At 38.8% G+C, this 18,258-nt stretch overlaps 1 protein-coding gene across 5 annotated transcripts in view; it reads right to left on the bottom strand.

Annotated features, from left to right (window-relative positions):
- Swt1 (SWT1 RNA endoribonuclease homolog) overlaps positions 1-18,258 on the bottom strand; it is a 69,226-nt gene that overhangs the window by 14,910 nt on the left and 36,058 nt on the right. For 4 of the 5 annotated variants that reach the window (XM_036202831.1, XM_036202834.1, XM_036202835.1 and 1 more), the window contains 3 exons: positions 13,246-13,397; positions 8,993-9,180; positions 5,880-6,011 (listed from right to left, as the gene is read on the bottom strand). In XM_036202831.1, coding sequence (XP_036058724.1) covers positions 5,880-6,011; positions 8,993-9,180; positions 13,246-13,397 — 472 coding nt within the window. The remainder of the gene's footprint in view (positions 1-5,879; positions 6,012-8,992; positions 9,181-13,245; positions 13,398-18,258) is intronic. The other variant, XM_036202833.1, reaches the window with a different exon arrangement.

Here is an 18,258-nt window from a genome sequence, read left to right as displayed (position 1 = left end):
TCTGGGTTTCTTTTTAATAAGACCATTTAGCAATTGGTTTTACATTGATACTGTAACTAATAAAAAAAAAATTAAGTCATTTTAACTCTTAAATTCCAAAGGGCTTTTAACCACAACATGTCCCTAGGCCCTCATGTCTTTGCCAATCATATCACAGGAAAGCTAAGTGATCTCAAATTTTCAACTGTATCTTTGTAGATTATTTGTCTTTATTATATTCATGAAAGCTTTTATAAATATTTCATAGGACATAGTCAAAATCTAAAATGTACTCTGCTATCTTAGAAAGGGCATAATCCAGTATATCTTTAAAACGCACAAAAATCTGAATAATTCAGTTGTATGGGAAAAGGTTTTCTCCCAGCAAGTAATTTTAAAATACAACCTCATGCCAGGTGATGGTGGCACATAACTTTAGTCCCAGAATTTGATAGGCAGAGGCAGGTGAATTTCTGAGTTCAAGACCAGCCTAGTCTACAGAGTGAGTTCCAGGATAGCCAGGACTATACAGAGAAACACTGTCTAGGGGAAATAAAAACAACAACAACAAAAAATAAATAAAAATAAATAAATAAACTTCCTAATCAAAGAGATAAATCATAACACACACACACACACACACACACACACACACACACACACACACATATCAGAGAGGGAAAGGATCCATAAGTAATTTGCTATAAAAAGACAATGCATTATCACTATGCTATTTTACACGAGCTTCTCAATCCTAAGTGTAGTTGGAGAGCTTCTCTCCAGGTTCCACCAAGCCCCCCCCCCCCCCCCTGGTCCCACAACCCACATATAAAATAATCATACAGACACTTATATTATTTAAACTGCTTGGCCATTAGCTCAGGCCTACCATTGTCTAGCTCTTACTCTTATATTTGGCCCATTTCTATTAATCTATACTTTGCCACGTGGCTTGTGGCTTACAAGTGTCTTTACATGTTGCTTGTCATGGCGGCGGCTGGCAGTCTCTCCTCCCCGCCTTCCTGTTCCCAGCCTTCTCCTCTTCCTTGTCCAGCCTACCCTATCCTTCCTGCCTGGCTACTGGCCAATCAGCACTTTATTTATACAGAGTGATATCCACAGCACCTAAGTATAACATTGTACCCATAGAGCAACCAACCCCCCCCCCCCAAGACAGAGTTTCTCTGTGTAGCTTTGCGCCCTTCCTCCTTCCTGGAACTCACTCGATAGCCCAGGCTGGCCTCAAACCCACAGAGATCCGCCTGGCTCTGCCTCCCAAGTGCTGGGATTGAAGGTGTGGGCCACCACCGCCCAGCACAGACAACCCCTCTTCACCCTCCCTCCTCCCTACTCTCTTCAGCCTCAGGTAATTACCATTAGGTTCACAAAGTCAGTGCATTCAACTGTGTATTTCAAAATACTAGAAGGAAGAATTTTGAATGTCTTTATCAAAGAAATGATAAATGTTTGAGAAGAAGATAGCTATTCTCTCTCTCTCTCTCTTTTTCAGACAGGGTTTTGTTTTTTTTGTTTTGTTTTTATTCCCCAGACAGGCTGTCCCAGGCTGGCCTTGAACTCACAGAGATCCGCCTGTCTCTGCCTTCCAAGTGCTGAGGTTAAAGGTGTGTGCCACTGCTGTGGGATGTCTTTCTGTATGCGGTGTATATGAGTTGCTCTGATTGTTTGACAAATAAAGCTGCACTGGCCTATGGCAAGGCAGCTCAGAGGCAGGTGGGAAATCCAAGCAGATATAGTGGGAGAAGAAAGGAGAGGAGAGGGAGACGCCAGCCACTGCTCAAGGAGAAGCAAGATGCCAGCAGACTGGTAATGCCACAGACACTCAGCACAACAGGTGAGAACAAAGAAACGGGACAGGCTGGGCCGGGCTGGAGAAATCTTCTGGTTACACACCACCACTACCAGTCAAAGAAGGTAGCTATTTTTAAACCTGATCTGAGTATCACACAACGTGTACAAATACTGTAACATCATATGGGACACCCCTACATACATAATCTTTTATATTCCTGTGTATCAGTTAAAATGCAAAAAATGTCTCCCATTCCACAATATGGGCCTTAGGGATCTAACTCAGGTGGTGAGATTTGGTGACAAGCACCCACTGAGCAAGCTTGCTTAACCCTCTATAATATTTTATAAAAACAACTGTCTGTTTATCTTCTGTGAATTTAAATGTCATCTAGTAAACACTTGAAGAAATCTTCAATATCCTTAGTTATCAGGGAAATGCAAATCAAAACTACTTTGAGATTTCATCTTACACAAGTCAGAATAGCCACCAAGATCAATAAAACAAATGGCAGTTCATGCTGGCAAGGATGTGGGGTAAGGAGAACACTCATCCATTGTTGGTGGGAGTACAAACTGGTACAGCCACTGTAGAAATCAGTGTGGAAGTTCCCCAGGAAGGTGAGAATAGATCTATCTCAAGATCCCATGCTTGGGGGACTGGAGAGATGGCTCAGTGGTTAAGAATACTGACTGTTCTTCCAGAGGTCCCAGGTTCAATTACCAGCACATGGCAACTCACAGCTGTGATTCCAGTTCCAGGGTACCTGACACCCTCACATAGGCAAAACACCAATGCACATTAAAAAAAAAAAAAAAAAAAAAGATACCATGCTTGGGCATATACCCCCACTACATCCTACCACAGAAACACTGTGTGTTCACCCATGTTTACTGCTGCTCTATCCATAATATCTAGAAAATGGAATCAGCATATATGTCTATTAATAGGTAAATGGATAAAGAAATGTTGTACATTGACACAATAGAATATTACTTAGCTATTTAAAAAAATTAAATCATGAAACTCATAGGTAAATGGAACTATAAAAAAATCATCCTGGGTGAGGTAACCCACATCTAAAAAGACAAATATGGTATATATTTTCTTACATGTGAATGTTAGCTTTTAAGTCTTCAACAGAAATATCACAATCCATATAAACACAGATGTTAGGTGTAGAGTAAGGGACTGGGGCAGGGGGAGAATCTTCCAAGTAAGAGGAAACAGAATACATAGTTATGGAGACAGGAGGGGAATAAATGAGGGAAGACAAGGAGGGATAGGTAACACTAAGGGCCATTTGAGGGCCTACTACAGTAGAAGATTCTTAAAATATACACATATATAAAATAAATCTAAATGGAATCACCAAATAGCAGGGGAGACGAAGCCCCAACTAAACTTCTCTAGCCCCCAAATGAATCTCCAGTGCCAGGTACGGGTTACATCTAATTGAGTTGTTCACCAAAGGGGACTCATGGAAATCTCCAAATAATTCAAGTGGCTATCACTCTCCACAAGTTGATGGTAAAGCCCTTGGACTGGAGATAACACCTACGTATCTCCTTAACCATAGAGTCGTGGAGCTGGTGTAGAGCTGGCTAGGTGGGGAGCGAGGAGGATCTGGGAGGACATGAAGGAGGAGAAACCATGATTACAATATAGTGTCTGGAAAATAATTTTCAATAAAAAATTTAAAAGATAAATAAATCTTTTACTAGATTCTATCTTTCTGCCTGCTAGCTGAAATTAGATAGTTAATGAAGAGATACACCCCCCCCCCCCCCACACACACACCAAAAACCAGGTATGATGGGTGCACACCTTTAATCCCAGCACTCAGGAGGCAGAGGCAGATGGATTTCTGAGTTCCAGGACAACCAGAGCTACACAGAGAAACCTTGTCTTGGAGTGGGGTGGGGACGAGGACTAAGAAACTAGGTAAGATGTTATACCAGGAGCTATATAGGCAAGCTGCCAAGGGCTTTATCACTTATTCTAGATGTTGATGCTTTTTTGATCTCATCAGCCTCTTACAGTTTTTCAACTTCTGGATTTTTTTATTCTTATTCTTATTCTTTCTTAGCTTTATATTTCTCTCTTCTGTACCTCTTTGGAAACCTCTATATTAACTAACCATCTACTGTTATAATAAAGAAGATTCCTTCTGCTGTGGATATCGCTCTGTGTAAATAAAGTTCTGATTGGCCAGTGGCCAGGCAGGAAGTATAGGCGGGACAAGAGAGAAGAGAATTCTGGGAAGTAGAAGGCTGGGGAGACACCACCAGCCGCCGCCATGAGAAGCAACATGTAAAGACACTGGTAAGCCGCAAGCCATGTGGCAAAATATAGACTAACAGAAATGGGTTAATTTAAGATAGGAGAAGTAGATAACAAAAAGCCTGCCACAGCCATACAGTTTGTAAGCAATGTAAGTTTCTGTGTGCTTTCTTGGTTGGGTCTGAGCGACTGTGGGACTGGCGGGTAAGAGAGATTTGTCCTGACTGGGCCAGACAGGAAAACTCTAACTACATCCTTCAATCAAAAATATTGTAAGACATTCACTAACATTTATTGGGCTAGAGATACAGCTCAGTTGGTAGAATGTTTATACAATATGCACTGGGCCTGGTGACACACACCTATCATCTCCACATTGGGAAATAAAGGAAGGAAGATCAGAAGTTCATGGTCATCCTTGGCTACATAGTAAGCCTGAGGCCAGTCTGGTTCACATGACACCATGTCTCAAAACACTTAAACATTTATTGACCACCTATTGGCTAATAACATGTTGTTACCTGCACAAGGTCCTAGACATAGAAAAGGCACTTTCTGCCTCACTCAAAGTCTGAGGAAGCTTGTAATAAAATAAACCATGAAAAATAAAGCTACGTACAAAATGGGAAATGTAAGATGGAGTAACTATGTCTTGTCATTTACAAACAATAGGTTATATTATTTTTCTGGTATTAATCAAACCAAATAATATACTTGGTCACAGAAAAAAACAAAACAAGAGTGTATGAAGAGCCTGATAATGAGGCACAGTGTTATCTGAGGAACCATGGAAAATTAGTTGAAACTGGCGCACGTGCATGCATATGTGTGTGTGTGTGTAAAATCATCTAGGACAGCATTTCTCAACTTCTTGGGGGTGAATGACCCTTTCACTGGGGTCACCTAATACCATCAGAAAACACAGATATATTTACATTACGATTCATGAAGGTAACAAAATTTCAGTTATGAACTAGCAATGAAAATAATTTTATGGTTGGGGTCACCACAGCAGGAGGAACTACATTAAAGGATCACAGCTTTAGGAAGGTTGAGAAATAGAGACAGGAGGCTCACTGGAGTCTCTGTCTTAAGGGCATAAGGCTGAGTGAGAAAACAGAATCCACGTGCCATCCTCCTCTTGCCTCCACATATATGTACAGGTGGACAAAGCTGCACAAACATGCAAATACCACACACACACACACACACACACACACACACACACACACACGGGAGTGGGGGAGGAAGGGAGCACACGAGAGAGCGCCCTCTTTATAAGCTATTTCAAACCAAAACCATAAGCTGTGTTTTAAAACAATAAAAATTGTGGTGATATTTTTGTCTGTGCTCTAACAAATAAAGCTTGCCTGGAGATCAGAGGACAGAACAAGCCACTAGTAACCACAGAGGCCAGGCAATGGTGGCACACACCTTTAATCCCAGCACTTGGGCTCTCACGCCTTTGCTCCCAGTACTTGGAAGACACACATGCCTTTAATCCCAGCACTAGTGTGGAAGAAACAGGAAGTGATATGGCTGGGTGGTAGTTTCTTATGAAACTAAGAAAGGAAAATCTAAAAGCCAATCACCTACTAGGTGTAGTGATGCACACCTTCAATTCCAGCACTCAAGAGGCAGAGGCAGGCAGATCTCTATGAGCCTGGTCCATACCTGACCACCCAAGGCTGCATAGGGAGACCCTGTCTCAAAAACAGCCAATAGTTTCTACCTTGCCAGAAGACTCCTACCAAGTCTAAATTTAGCTAACAGAATTTATAAATTTTAAATTTAACATAATGCTCACCTTTGAATTCCTTCAAGAATATCCTTCACAGCTGCCATTAACTTTTGAAGATATAGAAATGCTTCTTCAAATGATGCTATTTTTGAAGTTGTCAGAGTTGAACTTGAGTCCAGTGTCTGAAACACATCTGTGCTAAAAAACAGAAAGAAGTATGTGCTCACTTAGTACTTGTAGGTGTTTTCACTGATGACATATAAAAAAGTAATACTATAATTAATCTTGTGTAATACTCATCCATTTAAGTTAGAAATCAAAGACAGTGACACGAGAAAAGTCTGGGCTAACATCCACACAAGGATCGAGGCCACACACCACACAGATCTAATTTAAAGGAATTAACATAAAAGCTGGGTGAACACACTTCACTCTAAAAGAAGACCACAGAGATAGAGAGGAGTGAATAAAAAATTGGACGTTATCCTTGTAATTCCACTTCCAAAGATTTACTGTGAATTGACAATTACAGTAAATAATTAGTGAGACCTTTAATGTCTGCTTAATAAAATACTAAAATATTTTTAAGTATTTATGCCATATATGGATCAAAACTAAAAATAAGACTAGATATTGTGGTACACGCTTTTAATCCTAGCAGTGGGAAAGCAGAAGCAGGCAGATCTCTCTGAGTTCAAAGCCAGCCTGATCTACATAGTGAGTTCCAGTCTGGCCTGGCCAGGGCTACATAGTGAGACCCTGTCTTTAAATATATAAATATTTACTTAGGTAACAGTAACTATATTAAAAATCAAAACACATTGTATTGTATCTGAATGGTGTCCTTCCCAAATTCACATTCATCTAGAACTATGGTTCTCAACCTGTGAGTAGAATGACCTTTTCACAGGGGTCACCTAAGACCACCTGAAATATCAGATATTTACATTACGATTCATAACAGCAGCTAAATTACAGTTATGAAGTAGCAACAAAAATAATTTTATACCATGAGGAACTATATTAAAGGGTCACAGCATTAGGAAGGTTGGGAAAGCACTGCTCTAGAGCTTCAGTATGGACCTCATTTGAAATAGGGCTCTGGCAAATGTAAACGGTTAAGCTACATGAGGTGTGGATTAGAGCAGACTATACCCACTGCACTAAGGCAAAAGCAGAGAATACAGAGACACATTTACTAGGCAAGGACTGAGGAAGACCGAACAGATTCTCATTTAGTACACAGAGAGACCCTGTCAAAAAAAAAAGAGTGTATTAAAATAGCCCCAAATCCAAGTTATGGAATTTCTAAGTCTGCAGACCTTAAAGATCATGTGGCTACTGTTTCAGGATGAACAGAGTTTCAGAAAAACTGGATGGTTTCCCCAAAGCCATTGTCTTTATTGTTCCATTGGAACAGTGGTATAGTTTTTAAGTAGCAAAAATACTAAGCCAAGGTGGTAGACCCTGTCTTTAATCCTGGCACTCAGAAAGCAGAGACAGCACACCCAAAGGCCCATCTCCCAGATGTTTCTAGATTCTATCAAGTTGATAACACTAACCATAAGTGTATTCTAGTAACTGATATGAGTAATTAAGAATAGACATATCAGATCTCTAAATGAGCACTTTTATGCAAAAGGATTATATTCAATAAATTCTACTGCAATTCTGCAATACAACTAGGCTTGTTAAAAATTAGGCTAAATAAATATGTATTGTTAAGGCACTATAAACATTGTCACTTACTGAAATGCTAGCATAATACAGTCTATTACTCAGAAATAACACAGAGCTCTCTAACAGGCAATACAAATGCAAGAATATTACAGATTAACTCCTATGTTTTCAAACATCTTAGTTTTATTTTTAAAGCAGCCATTCTTGCCTCCTATATATGGTAATTTTCTGTAAACCAGAATATCTGATTAGTCAAAACACCAAAAAATGTTGACTAGGAAAACAAACTGATTCATAAAAAATTTACAAATTTGTAATATAATCTTTAGTTCACATTCCAATGCAATTATCTTTATAGTATGATGGGTTAGAAAGCCAAATAGCAGGCCATAAATTTGTTGAAAAATGTTTAATTATAGCCAAGGACTGAAAAATGAGCTCCAAAACAAAGGAGACAAAGGTAAGAGAAAATGGGAGCTAGTTGAGAGTGAGGCACAGGGAAATACGCAACATAATATACTTGTGCAGGCGGTGGTGGCACACGCCTTTAATCCCAGCACTCAAGAGGCAGAGGCAGGTGGATCTCTGTGTGTTTGAGGCCAGCCTGGTCTACAGAGCGAGATCCAGGTCAGCCAGGAGAAACCCTGTCTCAAAAAACCAATAAAATAAAATTTGTGCTTTTAAGTTGTATAAGCTATTCTAACAGCATCTATTTGAAAAACTACTCAAGGGGAACGTAGCCCACGTTCACCTACCTAAAACACAAGTGGTCGCAAACATGGGGGGGGGCAGCAAAATGGCTTAACAGGTAAAGATGCTTGCTGCTAAGCCTGGTGACCAGGGTTTGATTCCTCACACAACAGAGAAAGAACCCATTTCTGCAAGCTGTCCTCTGACCTCCACACTGTGACACCCCTACACCCACATATACACAGACAAAAAATAAAAATTACCCACGAATGATCTCTGTATCTCTTCAATTCATTAATTCTAAAGTGTTTTATGTTTATATACTACAGTAATGGTATTTTTTCTCTTAAACAATAGCATTCATCCACTTTTACAATTTTTATATGAATTTTCTTTAATCCAAGGAACTTTTCTCAAGTTATTTCCAGTGTAATCACAGTCTTGCAAGCTAAGCTGCTGACTCAATCTAAGTGACTTATTGGTTGTGACTTATGCAAGCAATGCTCGTCATCTTGATTACATCAGAATCACCTAGAGAGACTTTTTTTAATGCATTCTCAGATTTACCTCTGCCCTACTGAATCCAAATTTTTAGGAATAGTGTTTAGAAATAGAAACTTATTTCCAGGTAATTCTAATGTTTACCCTATTTAAACATAAATATTTCTAATGTGCCAATTTGACAAAAGACCCATAGCACAATAAACTCATAGCCCAAACACTAACTACAGTAGAAATGGTAATAATGGAAACCCTACAAGAAGCAAACTTGTAATGATAAAGTTGAAACTGTCTTGGGAATTTAGTACCTGTTCTGATATATTGAAGTCCAAACATTCTCCAGGACAGACCAGATTTCTTGATGCCTGGTGAACTGGGGAAGATGAGAATCCAAGAGAACAGGGACGTCTTGGTTATGAAGCTTCGTCAAAGAACTGTCTTCCTGCTTTTTACTCACTGTGCTTTCTGAAGAATTTGGCTTCAGTTTTGTCTTGACCTGTGACATAAGAATTACATAAAATGCATACCAGTTCTTCACTAGCAACTAAGAAAACAGAGACACAAGTTTACTGGACTTGCTGGCTAGTCGTTCTTTCATATGTACAGAATATTCCTTGAAAAGCATTAGATTTCGTATGTTGAATTTATTACTCTAGTGACCTTTCTTACCTAACATTTGACTGTTAATTAAGAATACTGTTTAAGGGCTGGAGATATGGCTCAGAGGTTGAGAGCATTTGCTGCTCTTCCAGAGGACCCGGATTCAATTCCCAGCACCCACATGGCAGCTCACAACTGTCTGTAACTCCAGTTCCAGGGCATCTGACATCCTCACACCAATGCACATAAAATAAAGTTAAATAAATTTTTTTTTTTTTTTTTAAAGAATACTGTTTAATACATTGTTATGGAGAGACGAAGGGCAAACTAGGGCAATTAAATAGGGAGGGGATAGAAGGGTAAAGAAAAAAAAATCTGGGGAAGGACTACTAAATGGCATTTGAAAAACCATACAGAAACCTAGTACTGCAGAAGCTTCTTAAAATAAATACACATATAAAAGGAATCTAAATGGAGTTACTAAATAATAGAGGACACAATACCTCAACTAGACATCTTATGCCACCAAGCAAAACCTCCAATGCTAGGAATAGGTTACATCTTGTTGAACTGTCGGTCAAAGGAGCCCCATAGAAATCCCCAAACATCATAGGTTATTGCCAAGGCTATTGATCACCCTCTGCAATCGGATGGTAAGCTAAGGCCCTATTGCTGAAGACAACACTTACATCTACCATGTAACATAAAGAAGTTGAGGTGGTGCCTAACTAGAGTCTTCACTACAACTGATAGTGTTCACGATACTGGAAGGTACACTGCACACTACCAGAGGCAAAAGGTAATCATCAGTATTTCCCAGCAACAAAACCCCCTGTGACCTACAAGAGTAACCAGCCTACAAGATATCCTGGTGCAATAGTAACACAAATGTTATGGGAATAAGCAACCACTTTCTGATTGGATTTAAAGCCACTCCATAAGATGGAACCTATATTTGACGATACTAAAGTGGTCAAGAACCTGAGACTAGGTAGATTATGGGCCTAGGGAAAACCTAATACTATTATTCTGCAAAAGGAATGTAGCAATAAAATGATGCCTAATGGCATAGTGCTATACCCATAGTTCAATGTCTTGCTCAGCCCTCATCAGAGAAGCTTCTTGCAGTAGGATGGGAGCTAACAAAAAGATCCACAACTGGACAATGTGCAGAGACTGAGAGACTTTGGGGCACTCACTCCTAAATGGGATGTCTTAATCAAAGTCCTCCCCTCAGGGCTCAGGGATCTATGTGGAAGAAAGATGAAGACTGTAAGAGGCAAGGTGATAGACGACTCCAAGGAAACAATGTCTTCCAGACACAACAGGACTGAAGCACATATGAATTCAGAAACTGGCAACACACAAAGGGCCCGCACAGGTTCAAGCCAAATGGAGTCCCAACAATGAGAGGGTCAAGTGGACACAGGCTCTCATGCCTGGCCAAAAAGCTATTTGTGATTGATGCCTACTTGCAATGGCAAAATCAGTTTTCTCTATTGGAGTTTCATTGGGTTTATTAGCCATACTTTAAGGCTGACCCCAATGCCCAGGAGAATTTGGCCAACACCAAACAATTGTGTTTATTTCTCTAGAGTTAAGTTTCCACATTAATAAAAGGATGACTTCAAAAGATAGCTTAATGTCTTACTATTTTTATGCTTTGAAATGTTTTAAATAAAATTTCTAATCTGTAAATAGTAACTGTTACTATTTATGCAAACATGCTGCATGCACACAGGAGCTTTCTAGGGTTTTATATTCACTCACTCAATCCTCATGACTACACAGTACTATGACACAGAACTGAAACCCTATGAAACAAACAATTCAGAGTTTTAAGTGGAGGAAACTGAGAAATACAAAGATTTAAAAACCTCGTGCACGGTAACTCAAATGTAAGAAGCATAAGAGAGATTCAACTCTCAGCACTCTAGAAAGGAGGTTATGATCCCACACCAAGTACACAGGTATTACCATTCTCTAATTTGTGGGGCAGAAAACAAAAAAAGATGATCTTCTCATTTTGCCTGTTTGTATTAAATTATGAACTTAGTAAATATAAATAATGGGCTAGTATTTTTTTTTCCTGAAATTGAGTTTTGTGGCAATACTGGGATGGAACTCAGGGCTTTGTCCATCTCTAGCAAGCTCTCCCACTGAGTTAGACTTCTAGCCCAGATAATCGTTTTAATTACCATAAACATTTAATATTGAGCATTTACCTATTTCTCCTTTGCTCTGACTCCTAAAACTGAGAATATACAATCATGCAAGTATATTTTTTAAAAAATAAAAACTTATATAGCACTTACTATCTGCTAGGCACTAAGTTGTTTTTTTTTGTTTTTGTTTTTTGTTTTTTGTTTGTTTTTTAGTAACTTAGTTCATTCTTATGGCAATTCTTAGTCAAGAATTATTATTGTACTCATTTTACAAAAAAGTGGGAGGAGTAAAGGTCCAAGAATTTAAAGAACTAGAGGCAAAAAAAATGAAACAACAAAAACCCCACAGGTCAGGATCCTGAGCATGTAAAATATAAAACTAATCAACAAAATTGATTTGAATTATTCTAGCACAGTGGTTGATCAGAATTTTGGGGTGACTGGGAAGCTCACAAGACTGTCTTCTCCTTTCCCTCCTTCCAGCCTCTCTCACACACACCGCTGAAAATGGTGCTCATTAACTGCCTCATCCTAGTTTCCCAGCAGCTTTTCAGAAGCAAACAGATGATGAGTATTCTCTTCTTGATTTTCTATATTTGATAATTAAGATTAGGTACTTTTCAAGTTATTCTATAAGAAACGTTATTTTGGAAATAATATATTTATTGTTCAAGTTAGAGAGCTAAATAAACACCTAAGGTGTATCAAATCTAATGAATTATACAAACAATTCTCAGTAAACTATATTTTAGGGTTCAGAATGTATCTCAGTTGATAGAGTACTTTGCCTAGCATGCATGACACTCTAGATTCCCTAAGACTACATAAACAGGGCATTATAGTATATATATTATATTATAGTATATATAGCTATAATCCCAGTATTCAGGAGATAAAGGCAAGAGGATCAAAAAGCTACACAGTAAATCAGAGGCTAGTCTGAGCTACAGGAGACCCTGTCTCAAAAACAAACAAACAAAAAACAGCCGGACAGTGGTGGCGACCGCCTGTGATCCCAGCCCTTGGGAGGCAGAGGCAGGCGGATCTCTGTGAGTTCGAGGCCAGCCTGGTCTACAGTGTGAGATCCAGGACAGGCACCAAAACTACACAGAGAAACCCTGTCTCAAAAAAACCAAATAAACCCAAAACTTATTTTGTTATTTTTTAAATATTTATTTTATGTGTATGACTGTTTTGTCTGAATGCATGTATATGTACCATGAGCATACCTAGTGCCTGAGGAGGTCAGAAGATGGTGTCAGAAGTGCTGAAACTGGAGTTAAGGATAGTTGTAAGCCACCAACCAAGTAAATGCAGAGAACTGAACCTTGGTCTTCTCCAAGAGTAACAAGGACTCTTAACTGCTAAACCAACTCTCTAGTCCCTCTTTTTTTGTGTGTATATCTTTCTATTATCCATAAAGGAAGTAATATAAAATTCAACAACAATCAAATAAAATCCCAAGTTTGTAGTGGTGTATACCCATAATCTCAATATTACAAAGTACCAAATAAAAACAAAAGAAGGTCATACATTTGAGGCTAGGTGAACTATACAGACAAATTCTATCTCAAAAAACAAACAACTCACCTATTTTGTGATACCACTTCCATCAAAAGTGTACATTTCAATATCTGTAGTAAGGCTTACCTATAGTTCAATGTACTTAGCATTTACTCAATACTTTCAGAATGCTAGTAAGTCAGGGTAATATATCCTTTTATTGTTGTCCACTAAATCCATGTTTGAAATGTACATGATCAACTACTCTAAATCACACTTCATAGATGTCTTACCTCTGCAAGTACTTGAAGTAGTTTGTTTACTTGAGCAAAGGTCTGTGGAAGAATACCATCATAGTTTGACCTTGTACTGAAGGCATGTAACAAACTTTTAGAGTCCTGGAGCAGGAATTTTACTGTTTTAAAATCCACTATATTATTAGCTGCTAAGAGAAAATTAAGAAAAAAAATATGAAAAAATAAGCATACAACATGACAATCCCTTAGAACACTAATTAAGTATTAATTTTGCAATTTAAAGGGTGGACATGTCATAACTAATGTCTCTCTCGTATAGAAAGCAACAACTGAACATATTTATTCATAGACAAAGTGTTCATGTTGACTCTGGTATTCTGTTTTCAGATTCTAGGAGATCCTTGAATACAGTCAACTTCAGAGGAAAGCAAAGTGAGATATTCCATTCTTTAGTAAAAGGAATTAATCAAATTAATCCTACACAAAAAGCCCAAGTACAGTGTTTTCAAAGCTGAAGCTGTCTCATCCACATGACTATGAAAGAGTCACATGTTAGAGGCAAACATGTAAGTCAGATGTGACTCCTGTCATGATTATACAGCTATCATGTAATAGCTTACTTGAAATTCTATCACATAAAAAGTAAAACAAGATTTATTGAAAATAATGTGTTATCTCTTTGTATACAACAGAAGTTCAGCTAATAAATAAAGACTTTGGACAACAATAAGAAACAAAAGCTAAAATTTTTCTCCTGTAAATTAAAGTAAGATAACCTACCATAATAACTTTCTCTCAAGAAGCTAAAAATATTTCTACTAAATTCCCAAGTTATTGGTGACAAACATTTCAAAGGTTTATAAACAGTTAGGAAGAAGCCAGACACAATGGTACATGCCTTTAATTCCAATACTCAAGAGAAGAAGCAGGGAAACTGCTATAAATTCAAGGGCAGTCTTGTCTACATGATGAGGGGCCGTCTCAAACAAACAGACAAAACACATTTCAAAAATGAAATAAAGTAAATCTCTAATGTCACACACACAAAAAAAGAAAGGTCAAATCTTTCCATCATTAAAGCAAAATGTTAAGCAATTGCTTCTGAAGGCAGAATCATCATGCTGCAATGTTAGCTTTGCTTCTGTTTTAATGTTCATGGTTTTAGAGGCTGGGGTGTGTGTGCATGTTGACACAGGAGGAGGCAGAGTACAACCTCAGGCGTTCCTCTCACAGGTGCTTTTAAATAAGGTCCCTCAGTGGCCTGGGGCGTGCCAGGTAGATCTCTGTGAGTTTGAGACCAGCCTAGTCTACATAGCAAGGTCCAGCCAGAGCTACACAAAGAAACCTTGTCTCAAGAAACGAAAAAGAAAGAAGAAAGAAGAAAGGAGGAAGAAGGAAGGATGAAGAAGGAAGGAAGGAAGGAAGGAAGGAAGGAAGAGGAGGAGAAGAAGAAGAAACAGCCATCTCTTTAGTCTCAACTAATCATTTTTCAGCTACATACAAGGGCAGAATAATACTGCTCAGCTTAGGAAGACAACCACACAAGAGTGCTAGTTAACAAATATTTGAAACTATCCTGTAAGAGCACAATGTACGAACTCTAATCTTTTCTGTACTTCTTTACTGTGTGTTTATGTGTCTGGAGAGACAGGCCATGGTGCACCTGTGGAGCTCAGAGGCCATCTTGAGGGAATCAGCTTTCTCTCACCACCTGGATTGCTGTGATGAAACACCATAGCCAAAAGCAAGATGGAGAGGGAGAAAGGCCAGCCATTTTAAGTAAACAAAGAAGTCAGGCAGAACACCCTCTTAATCTCTTAGCAGGCAGGATCTCTGTGTGTTCAAGGCCACACTAGGGAAGAGAGCCAAGTGTGGTGACACACGCCTTTAATCCCAGTACCAACCAGAGAACTGGAGGTCTGTACAGACAGATGGTGACAAAGTTGTGTAGGAAGAGGAAGTGAAGTAGCTGGGCTAAGGCCAATGAGACGGCAGAAAAGCAAGGCATATAAGCCTGGGTAGACAGGAAGTAGCGCTCTTTGGAAGCTGCGGAGTTGGTGAGGTGAAGTTAGCTGGTGGCTTTCTGTATTTCTCTAATCTCTCTAAAACTTTCACCCCTATATTTGTTCACCCCTATATTTGGCTCCATGTTTTGTTTTTCTGTTTGTTTTATTTAATAAGACCATTTAGAAATTTGTCTACATAGGAAAGGGTTTATTTGGCTTATATTTCCACATCATAGCAATAATAACTCTAACTCAGAGAATGGGCATTCAAGGCCAGCCTGGGCTATATAACAAGTTACAGGCCAACTTGACCCTGTCTCAAAAAACAAAAACCTAAACAAACAAGTAATTGGCAACCTCTAACAACCAATATTTATTCAGTACTTACCACGGATAGATAATATATAAGGAGTTATTTCTTAATTGAAGCTCTCCTCTCAGGTAACTCTAGATTGTTGCAAGTTGACATTTCATTTTTAAAAATGATTTTATTACATTTGTGTGTGTGTGTGTGTGTGTGTGTGTGTGTGTGTGTGTGAGCACGTCTGTATTATGACATACATATGGAAGTCAGAGGACAGTTTTGGGGAGTCAGTTCTCTCATTCTACCATGTTTAGGTATAACTTGTTTTATAGCCAGGCTGGCCTTGAATGTGGATCAAAGGCTTCTAGGTGTAGCAGTAAGTGCCTTTAGCTGCTGACCCATCTCTCTTGCCTGCAAGTTTACATTTTACTCTTTAGTGACAAGGCAGAGAGAGTGACGTATGTGACATACATCTACCTAGAATATACCTCTATTTTTTAGTTTTAACTTCTGGGAAACTTCCTGTTAAAAATGTGTGTTCAAGTGTTACAATAATTATTTGTGTATGTTTTGGTAAATGTTCCTTATTTTTCATTACCTGGCTTTTGTGCCTTTAAACCCATTTTTTAACCAGGACTGGGGATTAAACCCAGGTCCTTATACACACTAGACAAGCATTCCATCACTAAGCTACACTCCCATATTTTAAACATAATTGATTGGCTCTTTTGTACCCTTATTTAACATGAGCCATCAGTTACTTTTATAGAGAAAAGATGTATCTACTTGACTTTAGACAAGTTGCTCACCAGCTAAGGCTAATTTCCTTGGCTCTAAATATGAAAAGGTTGCAAAACCATACACTGGCTAAAGCTGGATTTGCAATCAAAGATATCAACTACTAGACTATCTTCCCACTCCAATCCATGGCAGTAGAAGCACTTCAAGAAACCAAAGTTTATGTCCAAAACAGTTTAAAAACCACAACTTAATGACTGTACTCTCTGCCACTTGTAAATTCACTATGAACCAAGACCAAACTTACTGTATGTAGTGCATGGAATGTGCTCACAGTTTGTGTTTAATACCATGAAAAATGAAAGGCAATCATTTTAATAGAGTTCTTAAGTAGATTATGAAACGCTAAAATGTTTTTAAAATAAGACATGGTGCACAACTGTAATCCCAAACCTTTGGAGGTAAAGCACAGGATTGGGAAAAGCACAGGCTTCCCAGCAAGCTTAAGGCCAGCTTGGACTATGTGAGACCCTGTCTCAAAGAGCCCCAAAATAGTAACTTAAAAAAAAATTGGTTCCCCACCCATTTTCATGTGGTAAGTGTATTTGTATGTGTTATGTGTATTTGTGTATTGTGGTGTCTATGGATATTTATGCATGACACATATGCATGAATGGATACATATGCACATGTGTGCTCTTATGTATGGAAACCCAAGGTTGATATCAGGAATAAGTCAAGCCCAGAGCTTCTCAATATGGCTCTTTTTGATAGCCATCTTGCTCTGATGATCTCATCTCTACTTTTTTTTTTTTTTTTTTTTTTTTTAAAGTCAGTAAGTGAGCTAGGTGGTGGTGGCTCATGTTTTTTTTTTTTAATTTATTTTTTGTTTATTATGTATACAATGTTCTGCCTGCACGTGTGCCTACAGGCCAGAAGAAGGCACCAGATCTCATTATAGATGGCTGTGAGTTACCATGTGGTTGCAGGGAACTGAACTCAGAACCTTAGAAAGAGCAGCCAATGCTCTTAACCTCTGAGCCACCTCTCCAGTTTTGAGTTTAGAATTACAAGTGGGTGGGTGCACCATTCCACCAAGCATTTCTGGGAATTCTGGGGATTTGAACTCTGGTCCTCATGGTTGCACAGTGAGCACTTTAACTACTGATTGAGTTATCTCTTCAGCTCGAGAAGAAGCTTTCAAAGTACTTATCATTAAAAATTATATATTCACAATGTCTAGAAACAGTAACAATAACACTATTTATAGTCATGACTTTTAAGAATTATATCCATTCATTCAGCTGCCTTTGGAAGCATAAAAATCACTGAGAACTGATTAAAAGATTTTTATCAACTCATCTCCAAATCCTATGGATGACACATTCTGATTTAACGTGTATGTGTGTGTGTGTGTGTGTGTGTGTGTGTGTGTGTGTGTGTATCTGTGTGTGCACATGTGGAGATACATATCCATGTGTGCTTTGTGTACGTAAACACAATGCCAAAGGCCAATGCTAGGTGTCTTCCTCATTTTCTACCTTATTTTTTGAGACAGAGTCTCAAAACCTTGAACCTGAACCTGCCAATTTAGCTAGCCTGGCTGGCCAACAAGCCCCAGGGATCCTCCTGTCTCCTCCCCAGCATGGGATTACAGGCACAAACTAATACATCCAGTTTTCTAACATGCGTGCTGGACTGAACCAGCCCTTCTTCCTGCTTGCAAGCATGAAAGGAGGAAGAGATGGTGGGAGAGGGGGGGGACGAAGGAAGAGAGAGAGGTGCATACATGTATACATGTATGTTGCTTCACCTATGCATGCATGAGTGAAGGCTAGAAACTGACATCCTAAAGCATTCCTTGATTGTTTCCTCACCTTATTTTGTCAGTGTCTCACCAATCCTGGAACTCTAGCTAAACTAGCTAGCCAGCAAGCTGCTGAAATCCTCCTGTCTCCATCTCCCAAACACTGGGATTAGAGCATATTGCCACACCCATCT

The sequence above is a fragment of the Onychomys torridus genome, chromosome 11 (assembly GCF_903995425.1).
Source record: "Onychomys torridus chromosome 11, mOncTor1.1, whole genome shotgun sequence".
In the NCBI taxonomy this organism is placed as follows: Eukaryota; Metazoa; Chordata; class Mammalia; order Rodentia; family Cricetidae; genus Onychomys; species Onychomys torridus.
The sequence above is the reverse complement of the archived record's forward strand: the minus strand, read 5'-3'. Positions and strand labels throughout refer to the sequence as shown.